Here is a 16,866-nt window from a genome sequence, read left to right as displayed (position 1 = left end):
GTTGCCAAGTGTCAAGCCTTGTTTCAGCACCATAAGTTGTAAGTTTTGTTTTGACCCAGAGGAGTAGGCATTAAATTGGAACTTGGTGAACCTGACAGTGTACTAAATAAGCGCACAGTCTCAAAACTGGTCAGTGCACCCATCCCACCCCCCCCAAATTGTGCAGTCTGCAGCATATATTGGGAAACACAAGAGCATAGTTGTCTGCTCATGTTTCTGAGTTGTACTATACATGAGCTCTTAGTTTTTCCATAGTTAATGTATACATTAAAAGCAGCACAGCTTCACCAAAACTGAATGGATTCCTTTTGTACGTGCGCAAGCGGAAAAAGATACCCATGATATGGCCTTTGATCCTTTTGTAAGAGGGGATGTGACCCCTGTAGGGATGCTTTTCAGACCAACTCATTATAAACAGGAGTGATGTGTGCAGTGTTTTATGAAAGGACAATGATGCCTGGGGGGCATCCATATTATGTACAGTGAACTTTACTGTTAGTCTTGATATGTGGGTATTGTTGCTCCTTTCACACATTAAATGAGGATGATATCATGGAAGTACTAGTTACTCTGGACTGAGACTGCTCAGAGTTCAGCTGGGAACCTGCTTGCAACTGCGCAGAAACATTAAAGATTTACCATTGGGCCACCATTTGCCTGGTGCTGCAGTTTCAGCTGTTCCTTTGCCAGTAATTTGCCTTCTGTGTGACCCAACTGCACTCTGGCAACTCTCACGGGTCCAGCAGACTTGGTGGCAAATTTTGAACATTGGGTCCTGTTCCCTCGTGCTGCACAGGTGTGAGGAGCACCGATTTGAAGATCTGGGCTACCAGCTCACCCCATCAGGCTTCTTCGCCTCTTGTGGCCTTGTGCTGTGAACAGGTGGGCAGCCAGCTGACCCTTGAAGTCTCTTCCTTCACCTGACCTCAACAATTGACTTCTCCATGAGCAGGATAAACATGGCACAGGCACTTCTCCTAGGCTAGCCACCATTTACAGCAGACGCAGTTCGTGTCCTTTTTTTTTTTTTTTATGCCAAGAAAAATACCCTCAGGGAAGTTCGCGATCACCAGGCAACAGGCTACCAGGTTCCCTCCTGACTGATGACAACTTTGTGTTAAGTGTGTCATCTAGCTATCTCAGTCTCTATTTAGTCAACCCTTAAGATGGCAGAACCGCTCTCTTGACATGTAGTGCTCCCTAGCCAAACGCAGGGGTGTGGCTACTAAGAAGGCAACTCACACCTGGATAACCTGTTTGACATCTAGTTTCCCCCCTTTGACCCAACAGCAGGCATGTCTGTCTAAACAATAGAGCAGCCCCTACCTGTTTGTTGCCCATTTGCCCTTCAAAGGCGGCTTCTGCTTTGAAGCTAGCTCTTCGGGCCAGCACCTGTGTGGCTTTCTACCAGGGAGAGGTAACACCTCTCCACCATGCAGGCTTCTAATGTGTCCTTCCTTGGGAGTCATTTTCTTGTCTCCCAAGGAGGGCAAAAGCTGTCTCCGGGACAGGAGATTTTTGGCAACAAAGTGGCAACTTTGTGTAAGTTGCACACTGCAACAAGTTACATTAATTTCGACATGAGCATCAAGTCAGGCTTAATGTAACGTGTTGTTTGATACCTTACATTATCAAAATTAGTAGTCTAGTCAGAAGTTAACAAATCTGAAGTGTCTGCTTGCACTCGCCAATGGGGCTACTAGCCTTTTCCACAGTAAGAACAAGAGTTTTTTGTTTTTTTTTGGAAGATGTAAAAGTATGTTTCATTTTATAATATAAAGCACCCTTATGTGGCTTGAGTACCATATACTAGGGGCTTACAAGTAAGTTAGCTTCTGCCCAGTGGGTATGATCCAATCCAACGTACACATTTTATGGTCCGGGCACTGGCACTGAGGACTGGCTAGAAATCCAACTCCAATTTATGAAAGTTGAGTATATTTTTATGAATTTATAGACACTAAAATAAAAAAGACCCACCGGCGGGTTCCCCAGATAAAGATTTTACAAGCAATAATACATTTTCACTTAACCTTGAACAAGCATTGGCAAATCCTCCAAATGAGACTTTCAAAGAGTTTTTCTTGAAAAACCTTCTAATTGAAATGCTGTTAATTTGAGTTACTCTGGGTGACCAACTCCGCTAGGTATCCAGTCAAGGGGAAAAGCAGTCTTCAGTCCAGTTCCATTGTCAGTGATCACTTCCACCAACCCTAAACCCCTCCACCCCCCCCCCCCCCCCCCCCCCAATCTCTGTCCCCACTGCCAACCTGTCTCCAATACAAAATGTTCACCATTTACCCTTCGAAGGCAGCTTCTCCTTTGAAGCTCACCTTTTGGGCCAACACCCCATGTGGCTTCCTGCTGGGAGGAGGTAACATCTCCAGTAGCAGACTTCCATTGTTACCAGACCTGGGAGTCATTGGCACATCTCCTCATGCGGGCAAAAGGATGTCTCGTGGCCAGCCTCTGCAAATGGCCACTGGAAAACTGGGCAACAGAGCGGCAACTTTCTAATAGTTGCATGTGGCAACAAGTTACATAAATTTTGACGTGGGCATCAAGTTGGGTTTAATATAACACGTTGTTTGAAACCTTGAAGTATCAACTTTGGTAGTCAAATTCAGAAGTTAGCAGAGATGAGGTATTCAGTGTGTAACTCTGTACTCGTCAGTGGGGCTACCAGTTTCTCTCCCAGTAAAAAGAACAGTTGTGGGTTTTTACTATCCGAATGTTAAAAAGGGAGTTTGGCCTTTGATTAAAATGGCAAAATCGAGTTAGCACTTTTGAACTGCCCTTCTAGTCTGCTGTGGCAGACTGGAAGCCATGTTTTACCTTTTCCCACTCAGGGCTGCACCATAAATGCTGTGTTCCGTGAGGACACTCTACCTTTCGGGGTCTGGACAGCCCTGGTAACATACACTAGGGACTTAGAAGTAAGTTAGCTTGTGCCAATTTGGACTGACAATCACCATAAAGCGTGTTACCACAGGTATGTAGCTTGTTCGTTGGATGCAAGTCATCCAATACCTAATGTTAAGGTAATCAGTCTTGTCTTTGTCCCTAAGAGATAACAATGTAAGGTAGCTGTTTGTATCTTAGATTAATGCACATGCTGGGCTAGTCCTCCAGAACTGTCAGCACCTCTTTTAAAAAGCAAGCTGATTAATGTGCAGCCCTTTGGCCCTATTTGTTCCCTTCCTGTTTCACCCCCTAGGAATTCATCGGACAGGTAAGAAGTAAACCAACTTTTTCTGTATTCCTTTGCTTCATAAATCCTACTAAAAAGGTGCCGAAGTCCAATTCAATCTTCCATTGTTGGTTGGAGACCCTTAATCATTTTAAAAACTGCAATGTGCGCAAGGCTGATGAACAATGTTTTTTGGATCACTGGTGGTAAATTACAGATCTCATGCAGGAACTAGTGAAAACTTGCCTTAGTACTAATAAGATAAATCGTAATTTGGTCATAAAAAAATCATATGTAAAAATTCCATGGCATGGGAAATTAATTTTCTTTTACCATGTTAACTGCTTGACACGTTATATTTTTGCTGTCTGTTGATCAACCCTTTCACTCTTGATGTTCAGGCTCCTGAGCCCCTCAGCTCACTGAAGTCTATGGCAGAGCGAGCAGCAATTAGTTCCAATCTGGAAGAGCCAGTGACATCTGCACACCTCAATGACCGGGGTAAGTTTCATATTGATAGGGTAACAAGTGGGGTGACATGTCACTTGCTTTCTTCAATGTTTGATCATGTTGCAGCCCATCCACTAGTCTGCATCTAGAGAGGACATTTGAAGATAACATTATTTCTGGCCACTTGCCTTACCTTTTGAGGAGTTGTCCTATTACCAACATTGAAAGTAACTCCGTATTCTGTCAAGGTTTTCACATTTTATATGTTGTGCAGAGGTTGCATATAATTTGTACTTTATTGTGATATTGGTAGTTTAATTTCATCATAGGTTCCTTTCCTTTAGTGGCCTTTATTTGAGTCAGTCTTAACTTCTTCAAATCTGCCATTATTTAAAGTAGAAATTTGATCAGGCACTGTCTTCATTTAGCACCGTCTATTTAGCATCGGTGTTGGCTGTCTCTAGCATAATTTATTTGTCATCTCGTAGTATATTTTGAGCAGCTTGATCCTTTGAAGGGGGAGTAATGATAATAAAATAGAAAGTGTCTTGCAGAAAAGAGAGCTTTTTAAAACACTTTACTCAAAGTGCTCAGAGAGCATGCTATTACATATGCATTCCGGAGATGGCCACCTTGCTTTTTAAGCTTTAGAAAGCTGAAGTGAGAGAAAGCAGGCTCTCCCCCCATTTCTAACCGCCCTCTGTACAGACTGTAAAGATGGAGTGCAGTGTTAATTTTGCTAGTCCCATTTAGGTTTGGCTTCTCAATTCTTCCAAAATGTTTGGGGTTTGATCATAATGCACATTCAGACCAAACAGCCAGGTTAAAAGAAGGTCGTTAGGAAAACCCAAAGACCCCTCTTAAAATATGGTAATAAACAGTGTTGAAGTACCCTGTGTGAGGACACGGGGGTATTATATGATGCGGTTGTGCGACCTCATTGTGTAGCACACTTAACACTCCCTTTAGATCCAGTAGGTTTTGTCTGTAAAACCTAAGCTCAGCCCTCAGTAGCTATATCACTGAGCCGCAAGGCTTACATAGGGGAATAAGTGTAAAGCATTTACACACTACCAAAGCAATTGAAGAAATGAACACAGTACTCAAATCTTACACATTTTTTAAAAACGGACACCACAGTGAAAAAGATCCACCAGAGCATTCCGGATACATTTATTTTACAGCAATAATATAACAGTTTCACTCAACTGTGAACAAACCTTGGCTAAGTCAACAAACTGGTCACTTTGACACTTATGTTTTCTCTGAAAAAGTTTCTATGTGGTTGGTAAAAAGTACTTTGGGTGACCCACTCCAGCAGGGGCCAGTAAGGTCCTCAAGAACAGTTAACCTCACAGAAGAAGCAATCTTTCAGCAGTTCTAGGCACCTTATCTGGGTTGCATTGGATTCCTATGGAGTGGTCTTGATGAAAAGGATGAAGAATGCCAAAGATGCTCCAAGGCTGCTAAGGATGGGATGTGGTCGGTGGGGGAGGGGGTGTCTTCCTTCAGGGATTCCTCGGTCCACAAACATGGTGAGGGGTCCTGTTTGCAGGGTTGATGTCCCACAAAGTCCTCTACAGTCTGGCTGAAGTCCAGTTGCCTGTTGTCACAGGCCAATCCTTTCTGGATTGATAACTTCCCTTCTGAGTGTCCCAGCAACTGTCAAACAGCACTCCCAGGTTCAATGAACTTGGGTGCAACTCTGTGGGTTTGGTGTTGGTCTTTGTTAGCGCATGCCAGCGGTGGTAGCGGGTTGATGACTTTGGGCTACCAACTTGCCCCAGCAGGCTTCTTCAGCTGTTGTGTTCCTATGCTGCGAGCAGAAGACCGGTCAGCTGGTCTTTTGAGCTTCTTGGGGCTTGACTGGGCCCTTGTGACAGCTTCTCCTTGAGCAGGACACGGCAGACAGTCCCTCTCTTCATCAGCCACCAGGTACAGCAGGTGAAATTCTAATTTTTGCAGCCTCTCTTTGCTGGTCCCTCAGTACAGCAGTTCAGTTCTTCTTCGGTCCTTCTTCCGAGTTGGTCGAGATCTGAGGTCTGGCTGTCAGGGATGCTCTATCTTTAGAAAATGCCCTGAGGTTAGGATGCGGTTGGCAGCCAGTGGGCTACCAGGTTCCCTCCTTCCTGAATACCACTTCTTGGGAAGGATTGCATCTTGCTATTTAAGGATGCACTTTTCTGCCCACTCCCAACATAGTGAGACCCCTCTCTCTACACCAGAGCTCCCTAGCACACCCCAAGAGGTGTGGCTACTACGGGTCTACACACCCCTGAAAAACCTGTCTGACAACTGACTTCTCATCTCCTGTCCTTAGTGCCTGCCCACCTAAACAATAGTACCTCTCTCCCAAGTGTTACCCATTTTCCCTTCAAAAGGCAGCTGCTTCTTTGAAGCTTGCCTTTTGGGCGAAGATGTGTGGCTTCCTGCAGGAGGGAGGTAACACCTCTCTCCCTTGCAGGGCCCATTGTGTCCTTTTCTCAGAGTTGTTAGCCCATCTCCCCAGGAGGGCAGAAAGCAGTCTGCAGGGCAAGCCCTTTGTACATCAGTAAACAGGCACTGGAAACCTTGGGTAATTAAAGTGGCAACTTCTAAAGTTGCCATTTGACCACTAGTGACATTAAATTCGACTTGACTGTTAAATCGGTTTTAATGTATTGATTCTCTTAATACCAGACAATACCGAACTTAGTAGTCCTATTCAGAAGTTAGCAGGGCTGAGGTGCCAGCCTATAACTTTGTACTTGCCAATGAGGCTACTAGCCTTTCCACAGTAAAAGCAATAACTTAGGGCTTTTACTGCTGGAACCTGCAAAAATACGTTCCACTTTGTAACATACAGCAACCCTGTCTTAGGGCTCATTAGGTCTGCCACAGGTGTGACATACATTAAAAAGGGAGGTTTGGGCTTTGCGGTTACTTTAAATGGCAAAGTCGATTTAGAAGTTAGAAACAGCCCTTCCAGCCTGCTTACGCATACTGGAAGCCAGGTTTTACCTTGTCCCTATCAGGATGGAACAAGTGCTGCAGTCCCTGGGAGACTTTCTAACTTACAGGCCCTGGGTACACGGGTATCATGTACTACAGACTTATAAGTAAGCTAGACTGTGCCAATTGGGGACAAATCAGTTATACATACCCCATATTAGGTGTCCGAGCACATGCAGAGTCCTGTTTAGGCGGGCTCGGGCAATTTCCGATCTATTAAACCAGTGTCTATGGGAGCAAAAAGTGAGGAGTAAACCTGCAAAAGCCTGTTTCCTTCCACCAGGCTTTCAAGTAATAGATATTGGTATTACCACATTAGCAAATTTAAATACATCCATCACAGGAACAACTTCTCATTTCTGGAGTGCAATAATAACATGCCCAAGGAAACCTACATAGAAAATGAATCATGGTTGCTTGAATTAATGGCCTGCTTTTTCTTTCATCATTTTGGTAGTATAAACTATAAAACTTACTGTCCTCATTTAAATGTGAAACAGAAGCTGTTAAATGCCATTATAATCTATTTCAGCATATTTCTATTTCATTCAGTAAATAAATGATACACAATAATTCATTAAATCTTACCCATTTCGTCCTTGTGATGAATGTCATTTGCATTAGATAGAAGTAAAAAGGGTAAGTGCCACTTCAGTGGGTGTACAACGTTTCTAAACTCACTGGAGAAGTTGTTTGAGACAGAGATTGTACAATCGCGCCAGCCAAGTGGGTAAGGAACCAGTAGCATCATATACCCATGAAGAACACTAGTTGCAGAACAAAATCTATTACTTTTTCTCCGCACTGCCCTTCAATTTTCAACCATTGAGAGGAAAATTTAGTTCTTGCTATGCCCCGTACGTGTGCAACTTGTTTTTGTTCAAAGAAGTCTTGAAGTCACGAGGAATAGCATCTCCACCTATTGCTGTTATTGTGCATGGGCATTGGCACCATTATTATTTTTTATTATTATTTTTTTTTTACCTTTATCAGTTCATCAAGAACAACCAACAGAGTAGCATGGTCAATAACATGTCGCATGAATATAAGAAACAATACAGGTATAAGCCCATCAGCCTGCTATAACCAACATAATGCAGCACATAGTGATGTTATCATGATAACAATATACATAGTGCATCAGAACACCATCACACTTCAGGCCTTATGCATCGGACTCCCCCCTTCCAACAAATGTGTATTACTCAAAGGATTCGGTTCCAGAAATGCTGTCCGTATCCCCCCAGAAGTCTGTCACGGAGTGTTCCCCATACCTCTATATCATCCAGTAACGTGTCTTCTGTTCGCACACAGCGGAGATGCAGCTTCTCAGCCAGTGACATCTCAAACTGACTGCTCCTCTGATGGAGCCCTAACTATCCATGTAGTGGCAACCCACCTCCGGGCCAACACTAGAGCCAACTATGAGAATCAGTAACCCATCTTAGGCCTAGCAATATTCCTCAACAAACAGTCCTGTGGCACCAGTTCACGTGTCAGAGCCATGGTCCTCCGCAGTCTACACACTACGACAGACCAGAAGGCTCTCACAGCCACGCAACTTCATGCCAAGTGCATAAAATCTGCCGTCTCATACCCACAGGGAGGCAGGCGCCCCAAGTCATATCTATGCGTGCGTACTGGAGTTACAGAAGTACGATCTAAAAAAACTGAAGTGGATTGACCAAAACTGGGCATTGCTCAACACAGACTTTAGTAGTTTGCAGACCCTGGCCCACTCTACTTCTGACATGGGAGTGTCCACATCCACTTCCCAGGACTGTCCCACTGTCCTCTAAGACCGTACGCCTGCAGAGCTTTATACATGAGGGAGATAAGATGAGGTCAGTAACCCACAGCCCGCAATGACACTCAACACAGTCTAGTCCGTTGGTGCGGCATGGAAGGATAACCATGTTTGCTTAGCTATGTCAACCCTGTATACTGTAAAAATTGCCCAACACCCAGGCCAAAGGTAGATTGCGCATCCTTGAATGGAATGGAAGGAAAGGATCATTGGGGTACAAATCCTGAGCCATTTCACACGCCCTATTGCGCCACGCCTAAAGGGACATGGTCCCCTCCACCTGGCAAAACTGAGCCAGCACTCAAAATGGCAGTTTGTTGTGAAAAGTGGCCCTCTTAATCACCACTGTAACCACCGTCCACCAAATAGCAGCAGTCCGACGCATTAAATATGGAGCCCCAGTCTGCACACTTGTGCCCACCATCAGCATCTCCAGAAGCCTATCAACTTTCAGCGATCCACAACTAAGGATTTTTTCCAGTTGCACCCTTATCCATCCAGTGGCATTCATAATAAAATTCCAAGTTTGGGTATCCCCTCATCAGTGTAGTCCAAGCTACTTTGCTGCTCTACCCAGCCCATAGCAGTTAGGTAAGAGCACATTTGACTGTTGGAAACCTCTGGCCCATACAGGGCAATACGAGTGGTGGATGGTATATAAACATCAAGGCAACATCACCGTCTTGGGTGACGATGTTCCTACTCATGAGGAACAGCGGCAAAGTATTCCAGAACCGCACCAAACTTTGAAGGGAGTACAGCACCCTCCCAACATTATAGTGCAATTTCTTCTCCTTAGTGAGCGCCACACTCACCCCCAGCTACGGTAATTGTCTAACTTACATCTCAAACCCAGCTGTGGGAGCTGCTTCTCAGGGATCCCCTTCAATGCTGCTAAATGGAATAACAATTACTTCACTGATTAAGTTGGAGACTGGACAGACCACCAAAGTCCTCCCAACAGCTGAAGTAAGATCAGCAACAACTCCACATGCCTACTTTGCCCAAGTTCAATCCCCCCAATTCTGCATTACTCGTCGGACTTCAATCGCCATTGGCTTAGTCACCAAGGAATACAGAAGGGGTGACAATGGGCAAACCTGTATGGTGCCACACTTGATATCCCACAGAGCAAACAATACTGCCCTGCCAGACCCTAATGACCTGGTTAGTATAAAGCAGTTGTATCCAGGCCCGCAACGAGGACCAAACCCTATGGGCCCGCATGACTTCTAGGAGGTACCCCAGTCCAGAGTAGTAAAAACCTTCTCAATGGGAGCCAATGCCATTTCCTCCCGTGTACCCTCCACTTTGTGTAGGACGTGTCAATCTCTGCAGATTCATGCTTGTACAACGGCTGGTGAGGAAGACTCACTGATCAGGTTGAACCAATCCACTTATTGCTGGACGCAACCGATTGGCTGACAACTTGCATAATATCTTAACATCAGTGTTGATCATCGTGAGTGGGCAGTGTGCCGCCGGATCAGAGCTATTACCGCCCAACTTGGGCATCATACAAATAAGCCGTTCCCTCTTACTAAGTGGGAGCTCACATAACTCCCTGGCCTCCAAGAACACTTCAAGCAACTTTTGGGTCAGCACTGCTGAATATCTGTGATAAAACTTAGCAGGGAACACCTCTGTGGTTGATTTCCCCACCCGCCTCATCTCGCAGATGGAGCACCAGAGGGATACCAGACTTCCTAAGCAACAACCAAGTTAAGAGCCTACCTGACCTATCCTCTTCTCAGTATAGGCACTGCCGATACTGGGTGCGCATATATGTATCCAGCCTGTCCCACTTTTCTCCGATACTCTGTCGCATCCTCATTTCCTCCAACTGAGCTTCCAAACTGGGCTCTTGTTGCCCTTGTAACAACTCCCTTTCCTCCAGGAGCAGCTCCCTCTGAAGCTACCTACGCACCTAATCGTTAACCATTGGCTCCATCGTTGTTTTTCTAATCAAAGAAGACTCTACATTACCTTTGGGCTCAACGCCTTGCTTTACAATCGATGGCACAGTAGCAAGGGGATGACACTACGATGTTTTCGGTGACTGTGACCGCAAATGCGACCCTTAGCTTGGGAGTTCTACGGCTGAGCCTCAGACTTTCTTTCCTGAGGTAAGCTCCTGCTCTGAGAAAGAGGCCGTAAACCTGCATTCGGCACATCTGGCATCTGCAGGGAGTACAGCATTCTTACAACATTCCTCCATAGCACCAAACGGAGGCCGAGCACTGCCCTGTATCCAACCAGCTCCTGGCGCCAAAGCACATCTTCAAGGCCTACCTCTCTGCACTGACACAGACTTCTGATCCAGCATTAAAAGCACCCTCCAGGCCATCTTTGGTTTGGAAAACCCTTTCAGTGCTGAATTCCACCTTGATGTGCCTGTGGCTCTAAAGCTCCTACTTTTCCTTCCTCTTCACTAACCCCTCCCCCCCCCCCCCCCCCCCCCCCCAACACACACACACAATCCAGGTTCTCCCCAAAATCCTTAAGATGCACTGTAAGGAAATTAGGGTATTATATGGTGTGGTTGTGCAACCTCACTGTGCAATAAACTGAACTACCCCTTCAGCACAAGTAGGCTTTGTTTGTTAACCCTTAAACTCAACCTTGGGTAGCTGTGGCTCTGAGCATTCAGACTTACAGAAAGGAACACGTGTTAAACATTTAAACAGCACCAAAACAATTGAAGGAAGAAGAAATATGAGAGACACTCAAGAAATCCAACACCAATTTATAAAAATAAATAAAAACCTGCATTTTTTTTAGACACCAAAACGAAAAAGGTCCACTAGAGGGTTGTGGTAATATAGCAATTATGAGGTTCAGTAAATGTGTACAATTTTTACCCAACCACGAACAAGCATTGGCAAAACATTTTCAAGAAAAACTTGGATAAGTATGAATGCAGTCAGGGACCAGCAAGGCTCTCGGAAACACTAACCTCTGAGGAAGAAGCAGTCCTCACTAAGTTCCAGGCACTTTTATTCCTTTGCTATAGGTTTTTATGGAAGTGGCCCGGACGCAGGGAATACTGGAGATGTGATGCAATTTATGGGAATCTTCCTGCAACTACTCTTCGCTCGACAAACATGATGTGGTGATCCTGGCCACGGAGTTCAACGTCCCTTGAAGTCCTCTTGGCCCTGGCAGAAGTGCATTCACGGAGCTGGGCTATTAGTCTCCCTGTATCACAGTCACAGTGGAATACTTCAGTGGACTATAATTTGCCTTCCTGGCTACCAAGCAGCACTGACAATTCTCCCATGTCCGTAGACTCTGAAGCAACTTTAAGCGTCCAGTCCTGATCTCTGGTGCTGCACACCACCTAGATGCAATGTGAAGATTGAAGCTACCAACTTACCTGAGGTGTTTTTTTTTTTTTTGTTTTTGTTTTGGAGCTGTTGTGGCCCTGTCCTGCGAACAGGTGGTCAGTCAAATGACCCTTGGAGTCTCTCGCTGTGGCTAGGCTCTGCAGAAGACTTCTGTGCATGCAAGGACAAAGCCTTCACCACTGTACGGCATGTGCGCGTCAAGCTCTGTGTCAATCCACCATTTTCCAGTTTCTTCCCGGTCATACTGGTTCTGCAGGTGTGAGCATTGTTTATACCCAAATTTGGAATTCCCTTCCACGTCAGTCATCCTGCTGGCATTCTGTGTTCTACCTCACCCCTCCAGGGATTAGGAGAGGCTCCATCGCTTGATCCCAAAGGTGTGCTCAGCTTTTGTATTGATATTACCAAAAATCAATGGATGGATGATCAACTGTTCTTGGGGGTTCCTTGGAGCGAAATAAAAAAAAGGCAAGGCTGTGCAGAAGAGAACCATCTCTTGCTGGATTGTGCTCAACATTAAGATCTCCTACACATTGGGCAGGAAGCAGCCCCCGGAAGGACTGCATGCTCATTCTACCAGGGCAAACGCTGCTACCACTGCATTAGCACTTGGAGTCCCTGTCCTAGACATTTGCAGAGCCTCTACATCTGTCTCCATCCATACATTCATGAAGAACTATTGCCTGGACTCTCAAGTTCACCAAGCAAGACATTTTGCAGGAATTCACAGATTCCACCCCCAACTGCTTTGGTATCTTTTGAAAGGGTGAAGAAAGTGTGGCTAGAGGTCTCTATCAGAAGAATAAGTAACCTACCTTTGGTTATGCTCTTTACTCCAATATTGGAACTTTCATAGATTCACATGCTTGAATCCTTCCCCGTCGAGAGGGGAGCCCCCGGTACATCAAAACAGCTATACATACAGGCTATTGCAAAGAAAAAAGGACTAAGGCCTTCACTTTAGTTGCCTATCATCATTATGAGCAAAAGGACCGAAACAAGGCCCAGCCAATCAGGCTTCCCCTCCCTCTAGAACCCTCCTGAGAGGAGCTACCTTCCCTCAGATTTTCTACCGCACGTCGTGCTAGGGAGTCTCCATTGAGCTCTGCTCAATCAACACTTCAGAGAAGTTTGTGCTGTTTTCTTCAGAAAAGGGGTTTCCTACAGCAAGTAAGGTGTCTTCTTCTTAACTTGCTAAAGAGAACTCTATTTTGGAAAGAATTCACCATGTCAGACAGAAGCCTTTTCAGAGTCTGTAAGACCTGTGGGAAGAAAAGGCTTCACTCTGAGGACCCACACAGAGACTGTATTTACTGCCTCTATCCTGACAATGTGGCCACTGACCATGTGGCCAAAGACTGCAAGGTTTGCAGGACCTTTTCTAACAAAACCCTCAAAGACAGGGAGGGTAGGCTACTAATTTGGCTTCAGAAGCTGAAGTCCAGATCTAATCTAGTGTCTGACTCTGACAGTGTGGCATCTACAACTTCCTCCAGAAAGCTACAGAAAAGAGACAGATCTCCTCAACCTCACTCAGAAGATCTTCCTAAAAAGGCTCACAAGAAATCCAAAAGGGTGTCCTCTAAACCTGGAAGTCCTTCCAGTTCTCACAGGAGTTCTGCTTCCTCTAAAAGGCGCTCAAAAGAGTTTTCTGAGCCTCCAACACCACCTCCTGTGGTGAAACAGGTTTTTAAGAGGCCATCAGGAAAACCTACGACGACATCTACGAGAGCACCGTCGACGGCGGTGTCTAAAGGTGTCTGCACAGCATCGTCGTTGACTGCTACAATCTCTACGGCGTTGTCCTCTTCATCCACGATCGTGTCGACGGCGTCCTTGTCGACGTTCATGGATGCCTCGCCCATCGCCTCTCCTTCATCCATGCTACCGCCTGTGAGACCGTTGACTCTCCATTCGTCGTTTTCCTCGTAGACGAGAATTTCTTCATCAATGTCTCAGTCGACGATGCCGACGAGTGTTCCGGCTATGTCCCTGTCAACGATGTCATCCGTCTTGCCGTCGACGAGGGTTAAGGTACACAAGAAGTCTTCTTTCCTTTCACCTTTGGCAACATCTCCAAGTAGAGTTTCAGCTTTGCTACCTACGCATCTGCTGGAACAAGAGGACTCAGCTGATGAGGGACCTTTCGAGGTTGCTCATAGCCCATCAGAACTGCACGTCAAGTGCCAGGATCTAGAGGACACCCAGCATGATCAGCAATCTTACTACCAGCAACCGCAACAGTATCCTTATCAGGAGCAGGTGGTTTCTTTGCCAGGACCACTCCTAGATGATCTACAGCTTATGTTGGAAGACTACAGAAGGCGGTTTCCACCAGCTGGCATGGAAGTTCAGCAACCTGTTGCACCTTCTATACCTTCTACTCCTGTCCATCCAGGAATCCAAACATCCCAGGTACCGCCACTGACACCGATTTCCATTCCTACACAAGATTTGTCCTCTTCTGAGGAGGAGGATGACAGAGGGGAGGGAGAATTGCTGGGGCAATAACTGAATGGGATGATTATCAAATTCCCACTCCGTCCTCTCCCTCTGGGTGACATCGGCGGTTTCCACAACCTGCTTGAAAGAGCTGCTGAAAGATTTGAGTTGCCCATGCCCACAAAGCAGATGGAATGTTTTTTGTATGATTTTAAGGAGCCTTTTCAAAAGAGCGTTATGTAGGAAGTTGGCTCTGTATGTGCTATTTCAAAGTAAGGAATAGCATGCACAGAGTCCAAGGGTTCCCCTTAGAGGTAAAATAGTGGTAAAAATAGATAATACTAATGCTCTATTTTGTGGTAGTGTGGTCGAGCAGTAGGCTTATCCAAGGAGTAGTGTTAAGCATTTGTTGTACATACACATAGACAATAAATGAGGTACACACACTCAGAGACAAATCCAGCCAATAGGTTTTTATATAGAAAAATATCTTTTCTTAGTTTATTTTAAGAACCACAGGTTCAAATTCTACATGTAATATCTCATTCGAAAGGTATTGCAGGTAAGTACTTTAGGAACTTCAAATCATCAAAATTGCATGTATACTTTTCAAGTTATTCACAAATAGCTGTTTTAAAAGTGGACACTTAGTGCAATTTTCACAGTTCCTAGGGGAGGTAAGTATTTGTTAGGTTAACCAGGTAAGTAAGACACTTACAGGGCTTAGTTTTTGGTCCAAGGTAGCCCACCGTTGGGGATTCAGAGCAACCCCAAAGTCACCACACCAGCAGCTCAGGGCCGGTCAGGTGCAGAGTTCAAAGTGGTGCCCAAAACACACAGGCTAGAATGGAGAGAAGGGGGTGCCCCGGTTCCGGTCTGCTTGCAGGTAAGTACCCGCGTCTTCGGAGGGCAGACCAGGGGGGTTTTGTAGGGCACCGGGGGGGACACAAGTCCACACAGAAATTTCACCCTCAGCAGCGCGGGGGCGGCCGGGTGCAGTGTAGAAACAAGCGTCGGGTTTGCAATGTTAGTCTATGAGAGATCTCGGGATCTCTTCAGCGCTGCAGGCAGGCAAGGGGGGGGTTCCTCGGGGAAACCTCCACTTGGGCAAGGGAGAGGGACTCCTGGGGGTCACTTCTCCAGTGAAAGTCCGGTCCTTCAGGTCCTGGGGGCTGCGGGTGCAGGGTCTCTCCCAGGCGTCGGGACTTTAGGTTCAAAGAGTCGCGGTCAGGGGAAGCCTCGGGATTCCCTCTGCAGGCGGCGCTGTGGGGGCTCAGGGGGGGACAGGTTTTTGTACTCACAGTCTTAGAGTAGTCCTGGGGTCCCTCCTGAGGTGTTGGATCGCCACCAGCCGAGTCGGGGTCGCCGGGTGCAGTGTTGCAAGTCTCACGCTTCTTGCGGAGAGCTTGCAGGGTTCTTTAAAGCTGCTGGAAACAAAGTTGCAGCTTTTCTTGGAGCAGGTCCGCTGTCCTCGGGAGTTTCTTGTCTTTTCGAAGCAGGGGCAGTCCTCAGAGGATGTCGAGGTCGCTGGTCCCTTTGGAAGGCGTCGCTGGAGCAGGATCTTTGGAAGGCAGGAGACAGGCCGGTGAGTTTCTGGAGCCAAGGCAGTTGTCGTCTTCTGGTCTTCCTCTGCAGGGGTTTTCAGCTAGGCAGTCCTTCTTCTTGTAGTTGCAGGAATCTAATTTTCTAGGGTTCAGGGTAGCCCTTAAATACTAAATTTAAGGGCGTGTTTAGGTCTGGGGGGTTAGTAGCCAATGGCTACTAGCCCTGAGGGTGGGTACACCCTCTTTGTGCCTCCTCCCAAGGGGAGGGGGTCACAATCCTAACCCTATTGGGGGAATCCTCCATCTGCAAGATGGAGGATTTCTAAAAGTTAGAGTCACTTCAGCTCGGGACACCTTAGGGGCTGTCCTGACTGGCCAGTGACTCCTCCTTGTTTTTCTCATTATTTTCTCCGGCCTTGCCGCCAAAAGTGGGGCCTGGCCGGAGGGGGCGGGCAACTCCACTAGCTGGAGTGTCCTGCTGGGTTGGCACAAAGGAGGTGAGCCTTTGAGGCTCACCGCCAGGTGTGACAATTCCTGCCTGGGAGAGGTGTTAGCATCTCCACCCAGTGCAGGCTTTGTTACTGGCCTCAGAGTAACAAAGGCACTCTCCCCATGGGGCCAGCAACATGTCTCGGTTTGTGGCAGGCTGCTAAAACTAGTCAGCCTACACAGATAGTCGGTTAAGTTTCAGGGGGCACCTCTAAGGTGCCCTCTGTGGTGTATTTTTCAATAAAATGTACACTGGCATCAGTGTGCATTTATTGTGCTGAGAAGTTTGATACCAAACTTCCCAGTTTTCAGTGTAGCCATTATGGTGCTGTGGAGTTCGTGTTTGACAAACTCCCAGACCATATACTCTTATGGCTACCCTGCACTTACAATGTCTAAGGTTTTGTTTAGACACTGTAGGGGTACCATGCTCATGCACTGGTACCCTCACCTATGGTATAGTGCACCCTGCCTTAGGGCTGTAAGGCCTGCTAGAGGGGTGTCTTACCTATACTGCATAGGCAGTGAGAGGCTGGCATGGTACCCTGAGGGGAGTGCCATGTCGACTTACTCGTTTTGTCCTCACTAGCACACACAAGCTGGCAA

General features: G+C 46.4%; 1 protein-coding gene across 11 annotated transcripts in view; it reads left to right on the top strand.

The window, feature by feature from the left end:
* Positions 1 to 16,866, top strand: part of CNOT3 (CCR4-NOT transcription complex subunit 3) — a 715,873-nt gene that overhangs the window by 542,056 nt on the left and 156,951 nt on the right. For all 11 annotated transcript variants that reach the window (XM_069200730.1, XM_069200729.1, XM_069200731.1 and 8 more), the window contains one exon: positions 3,592 to 3,691. In XM_069200730.1, coding sequence (XP_069056831.1) covers positions 3,592 to 3,691 — 100 coding nt within the window. The remainder of the gene's footprint in view (positions 1 to 3,591; positions 3,692 to 16,866) is intronic.

Source organism: Pleurodeles waltl, chromosome 7 (assembly GCF_031143425.1).
Source record: "Pleurodeles waltl isolate 20211129_DDA chromosome 7, aPleWal1.hap1.20221129, whole genome shotgun sequence".
Taxonomy (NCBI): Eukaryota; Metazoa; Chordata; class Amphibia; order Caudata; family Salamandridae; genus Pleurodeles; species Pleurodeles waltl.
Note: the sequence above shows the minus strand (reverse complement) of the source record. Positions and strands in the feature narration are given on the sequence as shown.